Source organism: Ptychodera flava, chromosome 1 (genome assembly GCF_041260155.1).
Source record: "Ptychodera flava strain L36383 chromosome 1, AS_Pfla_20210202, whole genome shotgun sequence".
NCBI lineage: Eukaryota > Metazoa > Hemichordata > Enteropneusta > Ptychoderidae > Ptychodera > Ptychodera flava.
In genome coordinates this window covers 31,418,090-31,441,471 of record NC_091928.1, presented here as the reverse complement: position 1 = coordinate 31,441,471, position 23,382 = coordinate 31,418,090, and the positions used below count along the sequence as shown (strand labels likewise).

At 37.8% G+C, this 23,382-nt stretch overlaps 1 protein-coding gene across 2 annotated transcripts; it reads right to left on the bottom strand.

Annotated features, from left to right (window-relative positions):
* Positions 1 to 649: 649 nt before the first annotated feature.
* On the bottom strand, positions 650 to 23,382 carry LOC139135245 (uncharacterized). 2 transcript variants are annotated; one of them, XM_070702539.1, is made up of 2 exons: positions 23,148 to 23,382; positions 650 to 2,344 (listed from the first exon to the last, which is right to left on the bottom strand). In XM_070702539.1, exons 1-2 carry the CDS (start codon positions 23,267 to 23,269, stop codon positions 1,477 to 1,479), a joined length of 990 nt encoding a protein of 329 aa, XP_070558640.1. In that variant the 5' UTR covers positions 23,270 to 23,382; the 3' UTR covers positions 650 to 1,476. The 2 variants fall into 2 exon arrangements, with proteins under 2 accessions (XP_070558640.1, XP_070558648.1); XM_070702547.1 differs by lacking the exon at positions 23,148 to 23,382 and adding an exon at positions 8,601 to 8,771.

Below are 23,382 nucleotides of genomic sequence, written 5' to 3'. Positions count from 1 at the left end.
GAATTTATGGAAGCCCCTGGTATATTCATTGAAATAATGGCTTGGGCTATATAGCGCCACCTCCATCTCCCAAGTCCATTGAGTAAGAGTGGCTCTGTGTGCGAATGAGAAGATATTCAATTCTCAATAGTCTCAACATTTCAGTCATATTCAAACTTATGTTAACGCTTGAACTGAACGACAGATGGCGTCGCAGGCAAGTTCTCAAAGGCAATTCACAAAGTTAAAAAAGTCACCTAGAGTGAAAGAAATTCTCTTCTGTTGTCGAGAGCCATTAAATAATTGACAAGATCTTGTGGAGACGTGCGCATGCTCATATATAAGAACACGCAAAGGCAAAAATAATGTTCTGACTTCCCTCTTCCAAGAATGCCTTGTGATATGCTTGTCCTGAACGTACGTCATCTGCAACACTATAAAGAACAACGAAAAGCAAGTAAAAGCGTAAAAATGAAATGCTTTGGTCAGAATTTTGTTTTCCAATGCCACAATAATCACGTTTACGAACATCCGCGAACGTCCACATATGTCAAAAATCAGATTTACATACTAATAGCCGATAAAAACTACGAACAAGCGCATCACAAACAACAAACACTCCACTCAGCTTACATACAAAGTCAGCTTCACGGAAGAAAGATGCATTGAGTTTTGGCAAACAACAACAAAGATGTATTATCAGATGTTTCAAAACTGGCGAGTGCAGTTTGCCCAACATATGATATCCGCCATTTATCAATCCTAAAATCACGTTCAGAATTTTCATGCCCTCATGCATAGCTACATCTGTGTTACCGTCTGCTATCACGTTATACTTAATCACCAGTCCCTGATACCTGCCCAAAAGCGATAAAATGTGGAAACAGTCCGTTTTCTAGAGTAACTTTGATTGAAAAGTTCGAAAGAGAAATAAAGCTGTGACTCTAACATTGAAAAAAAGTCGGGTATTGCAGGCCTCTTGCCTATGCGATAAATTGGGAAATAAGCTTATACAAATGTTAAGCTGATGAGAGCTGAATATGGCTCTTAGGGTGTGGGAAATTAATAATAGTGAAATTGAAATCATCCCTGTTCCACAATAGCTTTCTAGAAAGGTGACAATTGGAGTAAATTTCGCGAAAATGTCGAGATAAGAAGAAGAATAGGCTGATTCTGTGGTTTCCTTTATCCCGAATTTGGGAGGATATGTATTTGAATGGAAGTCATCGAATCTGGTAGTGTTCAGAGAAGTGACATCACGGTGGTGACATCATTGACGTAAGTGAAAGTAGGAATAAGTAACAGAATGGAATGAGAAAACATCCCTCAAACGTTCCGATTTGTTTCTTTCAAATCATGTTTCATTATATGCTAATTTCTGCTTGATGAAAATACTTTCAGCTTTCTTATAGATTTGAATATCATAATGCAGCGCCCTCAAAGCTTCCGGATCGGATGAGATGTTCGTCTTCAGTGATTTGACGATTTCCTCTTTTGTCACATTAGCATTCTGGTCATCTCTGTTGTGACTGTAATTTCGTTCGTTCTTTTTCTTCCAGCACAGAGTGTGTAAAACGGTAATTTGAAAACTCTATCAAAGAGACAAAAGCTTGTGTCGAATTCCTCTGTTAAACCAATGACAGCAAACCACGACTCCAGATTGGCCAGGACAAATTCCAAAACCATTTCCTTTTGGTTATCGTCCATAAAGTGATCCAAAATTAGTTTGTTTCGCCACCACGGGGGAATGCGTTCAGTTGGTGGATCATCCGGGCCGCGTAACTTGTCTAGAAGGCCGGTGTACTTGTCTGTGAAAAATTCTGGATTTGCCAAGAGTTGGCGAAAGAAAAAGCTCCCTTGGTGTATCGCCCAATCGTTCAGGCTCATTTGACTGATATCTCGCATAACACATTGCGGTTGCTTTGAGCCCAGGCACATGTTGTACGAAGAAATGGCACGTTCTAAAGGGTCCCTTATCACCGTAAAGTAAGCGCAGGGTCTATCAACGAAATCACAGGCGCTGAAAGCGGAATCCCCCGCGTAGCTTGTTCGCTTGTATTTATCACTGCCATTTAGAAAGCTGCCAAATATCTGCCCGGCATTCGGATTTGCAATCAGCCTAGGAACCATCTCACCGACTTCCTCCATCGAATTCGAGAGACAGGTTTTTGTTGTTGTCCCGCCCGACTTCTGATTGTGAACAAATGCGATGGTGCAATTTTTGTAGCTGTAAGCCTCATCCGGCTGTCGCGGTTTGCCATACTGCCTGGTTTGCCTGGTGAAGTAGTTCGGAAGAGAGTTTGTCTTTATCAACCAGGGGTATAACTTCGCTACTTCATCTCTTATTCGGTTCGTTGATTTTTCCCTTCATTTGAAAAAGAAAAACATGTAATTAATCACAAGAAAATACGCCAATATTTGAGGTGCCCATCGTATCAACATTTTGCATTGACGTGTGTATAATAATGTATCACTTATGTAATTGGTGTTGTTTTTTTGGGGTAACATTAATTTTTGACATTAGTGTGCAACATGGCGTTCTATTCCTGAACACTTTGCGTTAAGTTTAGCCTGTTTCCGTATCCCATCATGCATCAAAAATGGAAGTTGCGCCATCTCTTTATTGTATGGAATATGGGACTGTTGAGTTCGTCGAGAAGCAAGGCTGAACTTTGGTAAAACATTAAGCCAATCCCTAAAACGTGCCAGAATGTACCATTTTTCTGGTCTTTGTTCTTCGAGATCGTAAAAAGTTTGTTAAAAGTGTGTTATTTGACGACAATCAAGACAAAGTAGTCCATCATTCCATTTTAAGAATTAAAGCTTTATGTTACTCAAGGCATTTTATTGTTTTGTTAGAATAAATTCACCCTGGACATCGTATTGTTTCGTTATTTCCAGGTTTGGACACCCCTTGAACACGTTAATCTAAAGGTGTACTTAAAGCTATTCAGTTTATGTATATGGCATGGTATTCCAGTCTTCAACACAGAACCGCATCCTTTCTTCAAAAACCTGTAAAGGCGTTGTGGTCGACGTGTGTTCAGCTATTTAACAGAGCAGTGTATATGTTCGATATGTTTCAAAATGAGCAGCTAGTGTTTAAAATCCACCCAGCTGTGTGCAAATCATGTACGGTGACAAGTTCAAAGACTGTGACTGGAACGACGCGAAATTGACCTTTAACGACATTAACCTAAGTCATACATATGCACGTCAATTTGTTTCACGATATGATCCAATATGGCCACCTATTGGCAATTTTGTTACTATTTGTTCTTGTCGGTAACCATAACTCACACATGTACGTCATACATATGCACGTCAATTTGTTTCACGATACGATCCAATATGACCACCTGGCGGCCATTTTGTTACAATTTTTTTTCATGTCAAGAGCCTTAACTCAGGCACGTCTCAACTGATTTTATTCAAAGTTGGTACAAGGACATTGATCTATGTCATACATATGCACGTTGTTTTTTTACGGTAAGACCAAGTACATTGGCTGAGTGGCGGCCATTATGTTACGATTTTTTCTTGTCCTGTGCCATAACTCAGACATGTATCAACCGAAGTTATTCAAAGTTGGTACAAGGACATTGACCTTTGTCATAAATATGCATGTCAATTGGTTTCACAATTCGATGCAATATGGCTGCCTGATGGCTATTTTGGTACGATTTTTTCATGTACGGAGCCATGATTCACATATTTCCACCAATATCATTCAAAGTTGGTACAAGAACATTCTCTAACCTAGGTTGATAGCTCTGCTGGTGGACAGAATTGTCCCCGAGGCTGTCTTCCGCCCAGTAAAGCGATGTATTCATTGCTTCGCTTTGATAAAGTTTGTGTACGATGTATGATAGTGTGTGTGCGAGCGTGAATGCTTCACGAACTCTACAGCGAGTAGTCGCAGTCAGAATTGTAACAACTTTAGCTCGGTTATTGAACCAATCTTTTTTGAGATTGGGGATTTAGCCCAGTGGTTTTGTCTGTAGCTTTCTCCGCTAGGTGATCGGATACCGTACGTTGTGAGTTCGAACCCGATTGAAACCATCGTATTGATCTATGTCATATATATGCAGATCAATTTATTTCACGACCTGTAGCAGTATCATGTCAATCATTGAATTTTCGTAATAAGGCTGATATGTCAAGAAATACTGTATCAAATTTCATGAAACTTGGTACAGATGTTAAGCTCACTTTGCTTGAACAGTGAATAAAGACATTTATCAATGTCATAATTAATTTGTTACTGCATATGTAATGAATTTTCCTAATTAGAGTGATATATTCACAAATACTGCATCAAATTTGATGAAACGTGGTACAGATGTTGATATCATAGTGTTGTACATACAATTCAATGACACTTGGCGGTATCGTTTAAAAATTGCTAATATGTATTTACATAATGAATTGTTGTTTTTAGGGCGAATGTCCAGAAGCACTGCATCAAACTTTATGAAATACGGTAACGGTGACAATCTGTCAGTGTTATGATAGGATGCAAAAATGTTCGGCAACATCCTGTCAATTAATTACTAATTGACTCATTTTAACGACCTTTTGTAATTCGGATGGCGGCCAACATAAGTTTCATGTTTTCACCACCATGGAACTCATTCTAGGCCATTGAGCCCCATCTGTATCGCAGTATTTTTAATCACAGACCTAATTAATGAAGAGGACTCTATCCTTTCTGAGGACTTGTAATTAAACTACCCATTAACAAGTGGGGACTGTGTCATCAACGATGACTTGTTACTCCTAATATGCTTAAAACATATACTTGTTTTAGTCCAGACTTCATAAACATCGTCGTAAATCGTATTCACCGTCTTTGTGCATTTGCTGCAAATATTGTGTGTCCAGTTTGTATGCAAATCAACTTATAATTGAAATCTTTTGTTTTTACTTAACAATCTACTGGTGCCAATGAAACCTGGTGCATTGACCCCTGCGTAAGATAAACTACTTTTGTAACAGAGTGACTGAATCATATAGGATTTACATACCTCACAACGTACTGTACTTACTGTCGGAATGCTTGGATATTGTAAGCAACAGTTGACAAAGTGTTCTATTAAATGTTTCATTGAAGGTAGGGGACTCGATCCCAGGGATTAAGTTTGTTTTAGTCTGTAAGAGGATTATTGAGGTGTCACAGCCGTTTGTTTTCCATTGAAATTGTAATCTTGTAAGTAAATTTCCTGGCAAGACAATTTGGCGCCCGATACAGGCCTTCAAAGGCTGCTACATTTATCAACACAATTAAAGTGTATGTGGACTCGTTCACTTCTCACCGTGGTACAGTTTACACTGTAATCATTATTTTTTCGTGAACAGTATGCTTTAATAGAGTTGCTATTGAATGCCACAAGCTAGCATTATTTTCTGTCTATTACTTGTCGACAAACACTCAAGCAAACAACATGATGATCAGTGCCAAGTTCAGTGAAGGGGTAATATACAGAAATCGACTAAAATTTGAAACAACGACTGTCACTCACCGAATTGATGATTTACATAGACGCTTTTCTTGTTGCTCCTTTGGTGTAAATCGTATAATTATTACGGTGTCACACCTCTTCCTAACGGTGATATCAAATTCTTTCGGGCTGGCACACCCTAATGGCCAATTACTAGATAACAGTTTTCAACACTGTTAACCGGTTAACAAATTGGAACAACTGTTGCATTTATTGGTTAAATTTTAAAGCGCGATCATGCGTACATTGCAGCATACATGTAAAAATGCTCGGCCATGTCGTCTCCGACCGCGAATGTTGGTAACAGATGTCTCTTTTGATATTTCAAAGAAAACATTCGATGCGGAGTGTTACAATGCAGATATTGACTGGCCATATTGACTGGCCATATTGACTGGCTGATTGTCTTCCCTCGGGCCCGAGAGTCCCCAAAACTGCTTCCCTCGGCCTATGGCCTCGTAAAATAGACCGTTTTAGGGTGACTCTCAGCCCTTGGTCAACTGACGTACGAACTGTTACCCTCATGGCCAGTCAGTTTGTGCATATTTACAGATGATGGTAACCATAGTTGAGGTTTTTCGGTAGTGAATCACGGAATAGATGTACCTCTTGCCAAGAAGAAGTAGAAAATTAACGATACATGACAGCTTTGGATCTCCTAAAATGAATTGCCAAGCTTCAGGCCTTTTCGTAAGCTCAATTTGTGTCCCCATAACATTGGTAAGACTTCCCAAAATATTTAACATGTTGACACTCGTATAATACATGTTGCGGTGTTTCATCTTCTCTTTTGTAAAAAGAATTTACAATTGTATGTAGGAAGGCTCATTTTACTAAGTCAAGCGCTTGTTCCCTTTGAGAAATTGTGTCGGCAATCTCACTTCTGAGCACCGTTAACGCAAAAGATACATTTACTGGATGTATGGATTTGTATTTGAAAGAAAACCCTTCAGGTATTACATCATAAAGAGGCACGAACGCTTGCATGAACAATCCAAACATACTATTCAAACCTACGGTACATTAATGCTCCATCATGAAAGGTTTAACAGAAACTGTGTCTTTAACATGGATTAAAGTGACAAACATATTTATTTAATTGGCATGTTAGGCGAATGTTGGACCGCTCCAAAGACAAAGAGAACAATACTCTGTACATTTCAAAATATGAAGACTTTCAAAAACATTAGATTTAAGTTTTACGTGACAGCAAACTTACATTAAGTTTCATTTGGATACCGTTTGATGACGTCAAATGTGAATGGGTTCAGATTGCTGCTAGTGTGCCATTCAGAAATGCGGCTTTAGATATTGAAGGGCAAAAATAATTCGTATATTTACTATGACGTCACTTCAGAAAGTCATCAGTGACATATTGTGAAGAATATTTCGTTTCCTTTCTATGTACCGATGATGCTTTGAATAAAAATTGTTACAGAAAACTATTTATGTAGTAAAATCTAATTATTTCCAAGAATGGTATACCAGAAGAAATCAGTTTGTCAAAACATGGATCAATCAATCGGTTTAAAGAGATTTCCAAGATAACTAGATGCCACATTCTCAACGATATTTGAACTTCAGGTCAAATTCGCAATGTAGCACTCCGTGAGTTGATGGTTTTGTGTAATCCAATTCCTTGTGACAGCTTTACCGACCTTGAATCGGTTGCAAGGGCCATTGGTGACTTTATGCACAGAGAAACATAGACAGAGTCGCAACGGGTATTGTTTAAGTTGTGAAGCGGTTACGTAACTCATCCATATTCGCCTCGCCTCAGGTTGCTCTCGCCTCTCTTTTCCGAAGAGTGCCGACCATGCATCCTTCTGTAATTTTCGGATTTTCGCTTATTGTTAAGCAAAAGTATGTTCGGCAAAGTTTGTGTTGTTGTTGTCGTGTGGTACTGAGCGGAATTGACGTGCTGGCGAAAACGGGAGTGTTTTGAGCTTCAGGAAAGTGAGTTTTACCGTTTTAAAAATTCCCCTCATATTTTTATGAATATATAATGAGTGTGTTCGAACCAAATTTGAAAGTCTGTTATCGATATTGTCTGGTTTTACTCAATGGTTTATGGTCAGTCATACCGTCTTTTACACGTGCGTCAAGGAAGGACATGTTTATGAAACTGCTGGCGTGTTATGTTTTGATTGGCGTGAAGCAGTGTTTCTGGCCTGAGAGCTCACAAAGTAACTATGGTTGCTACGCGACTGGGCAGTACGCTGCCATCTTGTCGTATTTTTCGCATAATCTCGTGCAATTATCAACCACAAACAAAGCCTCCAAAAAGTTTAACACCTTTGAAGCTCATTTTAATATGAAAAGCCAATAGTCTACCGAGACGACCATGGAACAAAAGGCATGCCGCGTTTCCAGTCTGACTATATTTGTCTGTGCTTTATGGAGCAAAATTAAAAAGGGTGTCCATCAATCTTACAGCAAAATTGAATGTGTTGATATTAAAATGATGGTTTCATGTTCTTTCTTACAATAATCAAAATAATACTCGGATATGGCGACTAATGTATTAAATATTCGGCGAGAGGACTGTCTCTCTGCCTGTCTGTCTTTTCTATTGTTAGTCTCTGTCTGTTTGTGCAATATCTTGGTGTCTTACTATCTGTTAACGTCTAGTTGCTCTGTCAAAAAATATGTCCCCAGTATTATGAAAACTAGGCTTTGTCTTGTGTATTTCTAACGTGCAAAATTGAAGATGTTGATATTGCAAAGACGGTTTCATGTTCTTTCTAAAACCAACTAAAATAATACTCGGAGTCGGGGACAAGTGAATTAAATATCCGGAGAGAGGACTGTTTGTCTGCCCCTTTGGTCTTTTCGCTTGTTCGTCTCTGTCTGTTTGTACCACTAATTTGGTGTCTTACTGTCTATTAGTGTCTACTCTTGCTGTCCTGTTCATAAATCTGGCCCTAGTATTGTGAAAAACCAAGCTTGGTCTCGTTCGTATATGATTATTACAGGGTTAACTGTATGTGGTTTACCCTGTGCACTGACTGATATCAAATGGACAACAGATAAAACCATTTGGCAAAAGTGTATCTAATATCGTTTTAAAGGGCAAATGAGAAGCACGAAGTCCATACATTGCACCAGATTACTCCTTACCTCTGCTTTGGAAATGATGAGACGATCTTGTCGGTTCTCCGCTCCAAAAACATGTAAGAAGATATCGAAATGAGACCAACAATAATAAATAAAAGATAATACTTAGGATTGTGGAAAAGCATGGTCGTCAAATTTTGGAGTAGAGCTGGTACTGTTGGGTATCGATTCTGATGTACCAATCAAGCGACTTCGAAAAGGGGAAGTCAATGTGTAGCGTTTTTAAAACACAGACAACATGGCCACTCCACGGTACAATGCTTTCAAAGTTACATTTGTTTAACCAGGACGCCTAACTAATCTTTCACACAATACGTGGCACTCCATCGTAACTGATTTACGAAACTGCGTTGCTGACAAATCCCAAACAATATGATACTTTCCAATAAAGCGGTTTCCACAGAAAGAACAAATATTTGATAATTAATTTCTGGGCGATTTTACCAAAGTAAATTGATTTTTGAGCCCCAAAGAAATCAATAATTTGACATGCACTTTCAAAAATTAATTCAATATCCGCTTGTCGTCTCAGATGACGCCACAGTTTTGTAATAATTTAATTGTCTTTTGGGGTTTCTGGTGAACAATATTTGCAAATTTAAAATGCAAAATAAAATCAGATTGTATGTTTCGCGCCGCATCTGTTATTAATGGACCTGTTGTAAGACATGTGAGCACATTCAGTTCACATCCGGTTGTTACTTTTCTCGATTGACGCTACCTGATTTCCCGTAATGCGGTGCAGGTCTGTACAGCACATTGGAAAAAAATAAAAGAAGATATAATCGTGTCGAGTGGCAGGTTATTGACTTAGGCTACCTGCCTAGTAACGTTTAATCAGTCTTAAAATGCCACTCGCCACATTGCTATCACTTGATCTGTTGCTATTGCCAAAATTGGAAATAAATATGAGTGTTACCTGTAACATTACGTTAACGAATTGGCAGATCGATTGAGAACTATATTATTCATTTACTTACTGTGAGCCAAACCAAACAAAAAGACAAGCTGAAAGGTTATTGTGAAATCTTTAATACGTTTGGTATGGCAATAGTTTTTTCTTGACACATATAGCGAAAATATATAATCTTTTAAAATGCCTTCTGACATTTATGATATATGTCTATCGCGAAAGTTTATAGTTGCTCGAATCAAAACAAATTTTAAATTGCAAATTAAATTCAACAAATGTGATCATGTGATCATATAGTATACGTAAATGGTGATTGACAATGCACTCGTGATGAACACAATGATACAGAGAAATTGATAAAAAAGAAATTTTATATTTTCAAGAGTAATTTATGACAGAAGTATACAAATTAGTCGAAATTCTAAGCTCTACATTTGGTCTTGATGTGATTATTTCAATATTTAGTGATTTCAGTAGCTTGTGGCTACATGTAGGATTGGGAAGAGCCTTTAAAGGTTAAAGGTCAGCATGATGAAATAATCTGTAGCAAAATATTTTATTTTCAATTGAGGGCACTCTGAGAAGACATGTTTCCGCGGGGGATGCAGGTGCCTCTCAAGGCAATACTTTTGAATAGCAAACTATTGCATAGTGGTCTAGATGATAACCTAAACAAACTGGAAAGAGGTTTCATAGTGGACAGGGTATTTCCAGTAATATTCATAAATAATGCAAAGGATCCTAAACCTGATTTGACGCACAAATTTTACAAATGCACTTCGGACTGTAACATAAAAGGTGTCAATATGAAATCTCTCTCTCTCTCTCTCTCTCTCTCTCTCTCTCTCTCTCTCTCTCTCTCTCTCTCTCTCTCTCTCTCTCATTGGTATACTGGAATGATTGGAGCTACAAATTACGCATGAAAATAAGCAGTAATTACAATAAATTCGTAATAAGCCAGTTCCTATACACTGGTGGCGTAACATTTTGAAGCAAGGTTTCAGTAATTAAGAGAAGTTGTTTGATATGCTATGGCTTTGTTTGATAATTCTCAAGCTACCCTGGAATAACAAAAAATTGTAGCTTTGTTTACATGCCCGTGAATGTGAATATCAACAACTCGCATTATCGTAAACATAGTAACCTTACAGCTTTAAGCCCCCACGACAAGAAATTGACCATTGTAATCTAACAATTCTCTAGTGGTTATTAAGCTCAGAACCCCTGTAAATTATACACATTCTGAAAGCCTGGATATAGGGAAATGTTTTGGTAACCACAGTGTAACCATTGTTTACACAACTATCACGTGACAGATATTTTGCATAACCTTTCAAAAATCGGGTTTTCCTATGTTGTGTCTCAATCCTTCAAAATATCTTCCTCAAATATGCTGGAATGCAAGCTTTCACAACGCTCTTCCAAAGTGCGTCTCAGATTTTTTGTATCTTGCTTAGTTTTTTTAGCACAATTTAAAAGAAATCAACTTGGGTTAAATTCACTGCTCTGAAAGTTTTTCTGGCATAATATTTGTTGAAGAAGAAGGGTTTAATACATTCTGAGACACACTTTGGAGGATTCTCAGAACAGCTTGCACTCATGTACATATCTCGAAGCATTGAAACAAAACAAAAGGGAAAACCGATTTTTGAAAGGTTATGCAAATTACCTATCACGTGATAGTTATGTGGACAATGGTAAAACTTTGGTAACCAAAATGTTTCCCAATGTCTAGGCTTTCCAAAAATATATAATTTACGGGGTCTGAGCTTATTAACCACAAGAGAATTGTTAGCTTAAAAAGGTCAATTTCTTGTCTTGGAACCTTAAGCTGTAAAGTAACTATGTTTACGATACTGCGAGTTGTTAATATTCATATTCACGGGCATGTAAACAAACCATCACCTTAAACGTAAATTGTGATTTGTACAAAGATCATAATCAATCACAAAATAAAATGGAGCACTTGTGTGCAAAGTTTAGACACTATTTTTCCAAAAAATCTCCGGACCTGAAAATGTTTACATCACGCGTGACAGCTGCAGTGTGTCGCGTATTGCACTGAGCTCGGATCGGATGCAGCGCAACACGTCACTGTTCAGTAAATACAACGTTCGTATAATACAAGTTCTGGGGCCCTGTTGTCGTTCGCATGGGAAATTGTCGTAAATTTTGACGGTTTTCTTGGGTTTGTTGATAATATAAATGGAAATAACAGACTCTGCCCTGACCATTAACGTTTATTTATGGGCGCGGGCGAGAGGAAAGCCAAAATCAACGGGCTCGGCAATCCGAGCCCGTTAATTTTGGCTTTCTTCTCGCCCACGCTAACAAATAAACGTTAATGGTGAAGGCATCGCCCTTTATTTCTATATTAAAGTAGAAGAGCACTGCAAATCGAAATAATCGCCATGAATTTCGCAAGCCCCTTTCGAACTGATCCTGAGATTCGAATATTTTTGTTTCGTCCTATCGAAGTACGGGGTTTTTAACAATATCTTTAAGGCGCGGCTTGAACCATAGAATAGATACGACATAAACATAAGAAAATTATCCAATCATAAACGCTATTGAGGTTATCATTTGAGCTACAATTTACGTGTCACAGTGAATGATATGAGCGTCTGGCACGTCGTCAATGCAAAGTCAATCAGAAGTCAATGGACACTAAAAGTATTATCCTGAATGAATGAAAGTGGAGTCGTATTCATCAACTTAAAACGTTCACAAATACTTGACAAAAGACTACCGTGGAGTCATGTTCACGAAGTCTTTAAAATTGGCCCTCTGAATCCCAAGCAATGTCTTGTATTGGAGTATAGAAATTGTATTTTAGACCCAAAATTGTAGGTCTTGTTTCTCATTCTGGGTCTTTTACAAAACGTAGATTTTAATGTTTACAAGACCCGGTTGAAAAGCAAACAGGGATATTTACCTGGCATGGTAACTCTGGCACTCACCGAGCTCGAGACCTTATGTTCAGACCTTATGTTTAGAACTGTAGCATGCGTACATATTGACTCGTACACATTGACATTTTCCCAGTGTATTCATTGCTCTGTCAATTTTACACGCGAATACATAAAAAATGCCGACACAGCTCGATACGATCGTGAACATGACTACACGGTATTCTTTTGTCAACAGCCTTAATAGTCAAGACCGAAGATGAAAGACAACAATAATAAAACAACAAAAACGCTTTGCTTTTAGGTCTTATCTAGCCTCCTAGTCATATAAAGATATTTGACGAGTGTCGCTGTTTCCACAAACAGGTCTGTAACACTGTCAACAACTTGAAACGACATTTGAATAGGAAAATAAATACTGGTTTCCTATCATTTAACTTGCGACTGCATGTCATTTTTAGATAAACATCTACAGGTCGTCTTCAAGATTATTTGTATCAATCCAATATTCTGTCAGTGTCGAATATATCTCTAATGCCCTCAGCTTTTTCGACACCATTGTTGACCCGAATTCCACCTATTTCTATGGCAACACAAACTTCTTCTACAGCAGGACATTGGATGATAAAAATTAGCATCAGCCTAACCAATTACGTCCTTTCTATTTCAAAAAAAGAGGGCGCACACACTCTCATTGCACTTGTATTATATACAATATGTATTGTGGGTTGAGAGCCATATAAAAATGTTTTGTAGACCAACATGGGATTGATTTGCCTCATATCAGGATACATGTACCATGTGCTTTCCTGTCATCTGGCGAACGGTTATAATCTTTTGGTAAACGAATAATATGTATCCTTCGACTTATCGCCAGTAATTTTATAGCACCATCCCCTCTATTACACATCTCTCCTCCTTCTTTTCATTTAAGCCGGAAACATTCGCCATTAAAAGATAAAAGTCTGATAAACGTGATAAAACATTTTGCCACAACTGACACCATAGTCGAGAAGATAAAACGCGACATAATCCGTCCATCGCTGGGAATTTTTTTATGAGTTGTGCAGAATAAACTAAAAAAATCGTTTTATTAGTATTCCAGTAGGTTCACTGTACATTTATAGAGCCACAGTTTAGCAGAACTGTAAACATTATCTAGATATAAGTTAAATTGTCATATTGCATAGGAAATTCCATAAATACAGCACATGGTACCAATTGCTTATTATAACACAATGTTAACTTTGCGTTTTAGAAATCGTTGTAGATTTTTGGATACAAATTCCCCAAGTAGGTAAATATTTGACGAATTCCGTCATGCACTGGTGATCTCTTTTTTTTTGAAAAATGAGAAAGTCGACTGGAAGAATATAATCGAATCGAGTGCAAATACGCGATGCTACATAAGCAAAACTGCCACCCTTCCCTAAACTTCAAATACACGGCGATTTTATTGCGAAATGGTTACAAACTTCACCTAAGGGCATATTTCTTTCATTAGAACTATTTTTGACCTTATATTTTCGCCGCTCGTTCAATATCTTTTGCAATAATTTAAACCATGCTGTTGTTCTTCTGTTACATTGGTTTCCTCATCATTCTTGGTTCACACGTACCGTTCGTTGCTTTGCGAGTTCCGCACGTCAATAAATAACGTCATTATGTATAACAATCAGCAACGGGATATGGCAATGCTTTTTTTAATTTTGAACAAACCGATAAATTTACGATAAGGCATGCATTTTTCTCCCCAACACTGTTTAGAATACATTTATTTATCATTCTCCTCTGCCTATGAGAAAACCCCTACGTATCTAATACGGGTTTGCAGACCTCAGTCTTACAACCTCGGCCCACAAAATCGCGGCCGTAAAGATTATTATGAATCTGGATTACGTCTAAGAAATTTACCAAGGCCCGCTCAGGCCTTACCTTTTGGCAGGGTAATGGTTTACTTGATAAATCCGCATTCAGTCAGTAATTTTTATTTGACTTTCCCTTGTAAGTGGACAAGCTCTGGCATAACGCAAGCTGTTACCGGGACAGACATAATAGTTTTTGAATCCTTTGAAGGGCCGGGTAGGTAGGGATATGTACATGTATTCAATTGACAAATCGTGTTTGCGTGGGGAGGGGTGTGTGTGTGTGTGTTATCAGCTGTGTGGACTTGCATAACACAGATTCTTCGATCAATCGCCAACAAGTAGCTTAATTCCCTCTCTTCCACTTCTATTCCGCTTTCGAAGTATATGTTTAATACTACAAATTGTAAGGCTTTTCTGGATCCGGTCATTTCATGAGTCATATTGAATGTTTGGGAAAGATACCCTTGTCAAAGCGGAATAACTGCACTGGTTTTGTTACTTTGATAACACTTCAAAAGTATCAATTTTTGTACACAGCAATGTCTGAGTCAATGCGGAGATAGTGAATGTGCAAAGTTGACCACTTCAGCTCTGCAAGCTCTAATTTAGAAATAAACGTACAGAATCTGATATGATTTCCTTACTTCTATTATCACTTCTTGTCACTATAGTTCAAGGACAACGACCTTGCTATCGTTGAAAAATACTCTGTCTGTTGGTCAAAGTCACATAGCGAGAACGACTGATGTCCAAATAAATATACGATGTAATGTATTTTTCATATTTATATAAGTTAAACCGAACAGATTGCAGTATGATTTGTCTTTAGCATTTTAATTGTCACATCTGATTCCACAAGGCTGAGGAAAAAGTCTGATAAATATGCTCGGCAAAGGCGCCTCTGCTGTGGCCATAGTGCAGGCGATAATACGGCATTTGTTTTCACTGAACAACATCCGTCCATTATAACATTATCTACACGAGAAAATTTGTTGATAGACAAGTATTAAATGGTTCGCTAAATATTTACAGAGCTTTGTTTAGCAGACTTACAAATATTATGGAAACAACGGTCAACGCGTGGCGAGAGGAAAGCCAACAATTAACTAAGCTTCGCCCGTTAATTTTGGCTTTCCTCTCGCCCGCGCCATAAATAAATATTAATGGTCAGCGAAGAGTCTGTTATTTCCATAATATATTATCAACGAACTCAAAAACACCATCAAAATTTACGAAAATGTCCCGCGCAAACGACAACGGGACCCAAGATTTTGTCAGTGAGTCAGTGCTCGCGCGAAATTTTGCAAATCCGGATATTTTTTCCAAAAAAGTGTCTAAAATCGGCCCACAAGTGTTCCGTTTTATTTTGTGATTGATAATGATCTTTGTACAAATTACAATTTACGTTTTAGCTGAAAAGTGATCATGTTACGATATTATTCATATTCACCGGCAAATAAACAAACCATTATTGCGTATTTGTGGTCGGTCACATGGTTCAGCTCAACCAACTGAAATGCGACGGACAGGACATGGTAATATAATATAGAATTATAACACGCAACATGCTCATTCCGTGTCGCGATTGGCCAGAATACTTCACGTGACGAGAAAATAGATACGTCTAGTCCCCACCAGATCGACAAAAGTGACGTCAGAGGTATTTTTGAAAAGCTGTTTCTCTAGGGAAATAGTTCTGACCAAATTCGGAAAAGTGCCCGGTCATGTGACCGTAGTATCGTCTGCCGCTTTCCAACAATGGCGGGTGACTAGAACGTGATGTGCGTCCGGGATAGGTGACGACACATTCTCTAAAACAGATTTTCCAACATTTTCCAACATTCCAACAGCGTAGGAACTTGAACAGCTCATCGACGGAAAAGATTAAAGTGCAACTAAGGATGTCGCTAGGTATGCTTAGAATATTTTTTGAAAGAAAGTGGTACCACGTACAACTGAAACCGCTGTACATCGCCCAGTAAACTTGTCACAATGGATTGTTGCGGTGCAAAATATCAAAACACATTAAAAAACTATATAACAATACAACATGAGCATGTGGTGTGTTATAAAACACCTATAGCCTGGTCTTTATTCGGGCTATAGCGCTCATCTATTACCCCTCGTGGCCGTGTGTTACCAGAAACACATCGCTATACCCCTCGGCCTACGGCCTCGGGGAATAGCGATGTGTTAATCTGGTAACACACGGCCCACGGCCGGTAATAGACGGGCGCTAAAGCCCTCATGACCAGGCAGTAGGTGTTTGAATAACGGACGACGCGCTGATCATTAACGTATATTTATAGGTAAGGGCGAGAGGAAAGCCAACAATTAACTAAGCATCGCCCGTTAATTTTGGCTTTCCTCTCGTCCGCGCCCATAAATAAACGTTAATTGTCAGCGCTGAGTCTGTTATATCCATTATATTATCAACGAACCTCCCAAAACCCTCAAAATTTACCAAAAAATCCCATGCGAACGACAAGGGAGCCCCAGAACTTGTTAGTGAGTAGTGCGCGCGCTGCAAAAGTTTTGCAAATCCCGAGATTTTTTTGAAAAAAGTGTCTAAACTTGGCCCACAAGTGCTCCGTTTTATTTTGTGATTGATTATGATGTTTGTACAAATTTTAGCTGTAAAGTTATTATGTTAACGATATTATTCATATTCACGGGCATCTAAACAAACCATTACTGTGTATTGTGGTCAGTCACGTGGTTCTGCTCGACCAATTAAAATGCGATTGACAGGGCATGGTAATATAATGCATTGCGCAGCACACACAATTAATGCAGCCCATGGTACAAATCGCTTACTCCGACAAAAATGCTTGTGCTTTAGAGATCATCGTAGGTTTTGTGGATACAGGTTGCACAAGTATGTTACTTAAAAGTCCTGACCACTCAGGACAATTTCCGGGCGGACATTTTTGGCAAGCCCTTTGGTCAATTGTTTTCTCAATAATAAATTTACAGCCAGTAGACAAATGTATAGCCATGATTAAGGACGTTTCTCACAAAAAATACATATCTCCGATTCAAGCCTTTGAATCATTTTCATAGTGTAATATTGTGTAGGAATGTGTGACATGGTATTAAGGAAAGGAAATTCACCATGATGCCTGATATTTACTGTTGATTTGTATCGCAATTCATACAGTTTCCACTTGCCTGGCGCCCCGACTATGATTTTATAACGCGTGATCCAGTGTGTAAACAAAAATGTAATACAAAGAAAACATAGGCCGGAATGCTTTTGATTATCATCCTGGAGGCGCCCTTAAGCGGCCCCGAGCGACTCGGATGCTGTTCGATTATCGTGTGATGTCGTTGTCAGGGTATCCCAAGGAAGTTTTCGTTGCCCCTGCACAAACAGTTGGAGGTAATCGGGAATTGCAAAAACAAACATGGCGGACAATAGCTCGAATAATATGATAGTTATCAAAAGTTAATTTAACTCATTTTGAATTTGCCTTTGTCATCATATGATAGAAGACAAAACATTTTCTGCGTGTCAGGTAATTTGAAATCTTGATCTATCTGTACGAAAGTGATACGGACATTGTGGTACGCGTACCTAGGATCACCTATGGTTCAACATTCTCCTTGTAGCCTCATAAGCGCACGGAAGATTTTCCTCCTTGCACAGATATATGCATCCCTGAACAGACAAATAATCAATCACATCAACAAACATCAAAAACACACAAAAAAGACTTTGTTAATACAGTGTTCATTACAGTTGTTGTAACATTATGGTGATGTCTAAAATAAACTGGATAATGTGCGTAATCTTTGAATTTGTTCATTTCTGAAATTTTGTTAATTTTATCTGCTATTTTCCTTTTGGTGACGTTCAGTTTTTTCACTCCTACGGATAGCTCAAATTCACAAGCTTCAAAGCCATGGCGTCACTCAGGGTGCCCCGAGGAATATAATCACATGCGTCCATGGTCATATCACGGTCAGCTCATGTGCAGTAACTGGTGGGTGAGTTGCATAGCTAAGCATAGAACAGGACCGCCTGTTGTGAAAGAAGGAGGGGCTCACATATTCAGGATTGTGCAAGTGCCTGCCAACCAAAATATCTGATGCCCAATGATTGGTTATTCTTTCCACCCATGGTGCGTGTTCCCAGCTCAGCCAAGTCCGTCCCAGCAGCGTAACACTAATCAAGCGCTTAGCCGCAAGTCACTGTATGTCACAGATGCCAGTCGACCATGGGTGGAAGGGAGCTTTCAGCAATTACAGGGAGGCCGGGGGAATTGCGGGCACACTTGTGACCCTCCCCGTTTCTCCTGTCTAAAATGTGACCCTCTCCCTTGTACGACATTCTTAAACTTGACCCTCCCCCAACAACTGCAGTATTCTCCCCAGGAATAACTGAAACAGTACCAGCCAATGTACATAACAATTGGTTTAATTGTTATGTAAGTTAGGGGCAAATTACGGAGGGGAGGGCTGGTGTTTTTGGAGGGACAGTACCCGAAAATTGTCCCGCAAGCATTCTTGAAGAGATATGGTATTTCATACATTTGAGGGAGGGTCACCATATTTTGTGCAACAATAAGTAAGCAAAATGTGGCCCAAATAGTGTTGCTTCATCCAAACATATCAAATCATAATACATGGAGTCTATCAGGCAAAGTATTGGCAATCCCCCCCAAAACATGCTATATTCTGTATATTATATATGTTTGGTAATATATTTAAATGTACTTTGTTCAAGTAGGAAGTAACACGTGCATTTGTGTACAAGAAATTAATTTTAGAATTTCATCTTAAATGTTGGTTCACCACACACGGTAGTTATGAATAACTAGGTAAATCTGTGCATTAATGTACACTCGATTAAAGATATTAATGTTCTTGATTAGACTAGAGTAGTTACAAGTCCATGGTTGTTTAAAAAATTGATTTTTGAATTTCACCGAAATGTAGATTTACTATGCGTGGCAGTCTATGATGAAACTATGAATATTTTTTTCAAATACAAAAAATAGGTAAATCTGTGCATTTTTGTAGGCTTGATTATTGATATTAACGTTCTTGATTAGACTGGAGTGGTTACAAATCAATGTGTGTGCAAGAAATGAGATTTTTGAATTTCACCGAAATGTTGATTCACTGTACATGGTAGTCTGAAAGAACTAGGCACAATTTACAAAATTAGGTAAATCTGTGCATTTATGTATGCTTGATTATTGATATTAATGTTCTTGATTAGACTGGAGTGGTTACAAATCAATGTGTGTGCAAGAATTGAGATTTTTGAATTTCACCGAAAGGTTGATTCACTGTACATGGTAGTCTGAGAGAACAAGGCACAATTTTTTCCAAATACAACATTAGGTAAATCTGTGCATTTTGTAGGCTTGGTTATTGACATTAACGTTCTTGATTAGACTGCAGTGGTTACAAATCAATGTGTGTGCAAGAAATGAGATTTTTGAATTTCACCGAAATGTTGATTCACTGTACATGGTAGTCTGAAAGAACTAGGCACAATTTACAAAATTAGGTAAATCTGTGCATTTATGTATGCTTGATTATTGATTTTATTGTTATTGATTTGACAAGAATAGTTATCAGTCCATGGTTGTGCAAGAAATTTGATTTTTGAATTTCACCAAAATGTTGATTCACAATACATGGCTGTATATGATGAAACTATGAATTTTTTTTTCAAATACAAAATTAGGTAAATCTGTGCATTTATGTATGCTAGATTATTGATATGTTCTTGATTAGACTAGAATCGTTATAAGTCCATTATTGTGCAAGAAATGTGATTTTGGAATTTCACTGAAATGTTGTTTCACTATACGTGGTAGTCTATGAGAGAACTAGGCACAATTTTTTCCAATATAAAACTAACAATATATTTTCTTTTATGTACATTTGATAATTGATATACACTTTTCAACCTGTTGCACATGTTTTTTTCTCTTGTCTTTCATCATTTTTAACTGGTCAAGGTGTTTAATGTAGGATACCACTGCCTCTTCTTTGCTTGTGAAACTTGTAGATAATGTGTACGTATTTAAAGAATAAGCGTATTTCGTAGGTGATTTTCTATTCAGGAAATATCACACAGACAATCAAAGGTTTGGCTATAAAATCAGCTTCTGCCAAAAATGACCACCCCCCTAAGATAAATTTATAAAAAGTGACCCTCCCCCTTTAACAGTTTTGTAATAAGTGACCTCTCCCCGATTCCCCCGGCCCACCCCCTGTAATTATTGAAGGCTCCCTAATCTGCATAAATAAAACGTCTTCGATTTTCGGAGCTACTTCTTTGTAAATGGGTAGAACACATCGGTGGCATGTACCATAGGAAAGGTGGGAATGATAACTGAGGAATTCGTAGTGGTAAAAATACTCTAGAACATCGCCTTGGCCGTGTTTTCCATGGACTACATCTTATTCATGGATATTTAATGTCGATAGTCTATTAGTGTCACAAGTAAAAATATAAAGTGTTTTGCTTTTGTCTTTTACTTATATTATTTGATAGATCAGTGAGATGAAAGATTGGAGACAATAACGCAAAACGTAACGCATAACTGAATATCATCTTGTGAAAGTATCAAAAATCGTTCAAAACAATATTTCCGCCATGATTTTCTGAAGTACACAAATCGATTCTACATTTAACAGTAGGTCCAAACTCGTAAAAACACTAAATTTGATTATCTGTGCTAAATAACAGAGAAGCAAACGCTCTAACGGCATTATGGCGCCATTTTATTTTCCAAGTTTGAATTAAAATAAGTTTTTGTAAGTTGGTTGTTTTTCTTTTATGGTTGTTTCAATCATTACTGGAAGTATTTGATCACGCATTGATTGTTTGTGGACCTTAGTCGAGGCCAGCCTTTGTCCTTTATTATATATTTTTCGGATTACATTTGTTGTGACTAAATGAATTTGAATTGAAAGATACAACTGGCCTATAATATGACAATTGATTAATATATGGCTTTCAAACAGTTATTTTTAGATTTGTTAGGACTTTGGGAGGGGACTGTTACGTCAAACTTATATTGGCAACTTTGCAAGATAAAATTAAGCCACGTGACAGGAATGAGTGTCTTAAGCAAGTTTGCATCGTCGTACATCCCGAAAACGAAAGGATCTAATGTTTTAACATTGACACAGACGAAATGGGATGTTTAATACATTGAAAACACAAGCCATCATTTATTTGTCGAATTTATAACTTTACAAATGACACATGTACATGACGACTGCTTAAAAACTATCAAGGGTATGTTACCAGTGTGAAATATTTTCATGTAAGCATTTTACATTTTTATTATCACTATTTACACATTTGAGGCACGTTGACTATTGAATGATGAAACAAAAGTGAAAAATATTTACATTTGTCATTCAGTTGTCATTCAAAATATCAAGGTCTTCAAAAGAATTAGGCTTTTGTAAATGTTTTAGATGTAGAAGCCATATTTTGGAAGAGACATTTCATGGTTTGTAAAGTTTAACTGTAAATTATTATGATTTTTTCATCGTCAAATGACATCACAAAAACATTACACACAACCACAACATAGAATTGTGAGCGAGATTGCTACGAAAAGCTTAGGGCAATACAATTGAACGAATATACGATGACTGGCGTGTGAATTTGGTCGTTCAGATTGAGAGTGTGAATACATCATTTCACCTAGGTATTCTACTGCTACAATATTGCAAATACGGCCACGAGAACAACATAATAGGGAAGGTAGTTAAACTGAAAGTTTTATGGCCTTACCTTTGATTGGAAAATATATGAACCATCGTTTCACTTTTCCAAGGAAGGAACATGTACGAAGTTGACAGAACGATAGTAACAATCACTATTGTTACAAAACATTTAGAGCTCGGCTTAAGAAAATCTATAGCTTTCGACATATCAAGCGATCTACCACTCCTGCGTATCAGTTTTATTCCTTTAATGTAACAAACGGTGGAATGATCCTTTGTCGCAATAAGTGTATATGTCAAGCTGCTACAAATATCTTGTTTCAATAGTTTGCAACCGTGACTCATTTGCGCATGCTTGCTCACTTTGTCAAATAGACCCTCAAACTACGTACCTCTTCAATGTACAAGTGTATAATCAGAAGAAGTCCAAAATGTAATTTTGTGACAGATAATTCAAATGAATTGCAATACCGCCGAAAAGAATGACATATATTTTCCCCGAAATCTACACTTCTACTTTAGCCAATTAGGAGTTTTTAGAACCTCCGCATTGCAATTATGCTTGTGTTGTCGGTGATGGCGTCATTTGGACTCGAGTTTTCGCACCAACCTCGAGGCTGATAATAATGTGAAACTGTTTTACTTTTAGGGCTTTTCCGTTGTACATATTTTTAAAAGTCTCCTAGGAGCATGTGGATGTGCTCAGACTTTAATTATTCCGTTGACATCAATTTTATAGCAAAATTGAATGTGTTGATATTAAAATGATGGTTTCATGTTATTTCTTACAATAACTAAAATAATACTCGGAGATGGCGACTAATGTATTAAATATCCGGCGAGAGGACTGTCTGTCTGCCTGTCTGTCTTTTCTCTTGTTCGTCTCTGTCTGTTTGTAGCACTACCGTAATAACTTGGTGTCTTACTATCTATTAATGTCTAGTTGCCCTGTCCAAAAATATGTCCCCAGTATTATGAAAACTAGGCTTTGTCTTGTGTATTTCTATCACAGGGTTAAACTGTATGTGATTTACCCCGCACACTTACTAATATCAAATCGATGAAAGATAAAACCATTTGGCAAAAGTGTATCTAGTATGGTTTCAAAGGGCAAATGAGAAGTACGAAGTCCACACACCAGATCATTCCTTACCTCTGCTTTGGAAATGATGCGATGATCTTGTCGGTCCTCCGCTCCAAATACATGTAAGAAGATATCAAAATGAGACCAACAATAATTACTGAAAGATAATACTTAAGATTGTGAGAAAACATGGTCGTCAAATTTTGGAGTAGAGCAGGCACTGTTGAGTATCGATTCTGATGTCCCAAGCAAGCCACTGCTGCGGGAAGGGAAAGTCAATGTGTGGCGTTTTTAAAACTCTGAC

Bases quoted from the DNA above. Each gene is read 5' to 3' on its own strand.
- LOC139135245 (XM_070702539.1), bottom strand. From the start codon at position 23,269: ATGTTTTCTCACAATCTTAAGTATTATCTTTCAGTAATTATTGTTGGT. The intron at 2,345-23,147 runs GTAAGGAATGAT...TTTCAAATGAAG, and splicing joins GCATCATTTCCAAAGCAGAG to GGAAAAATCAACGAACCGAA.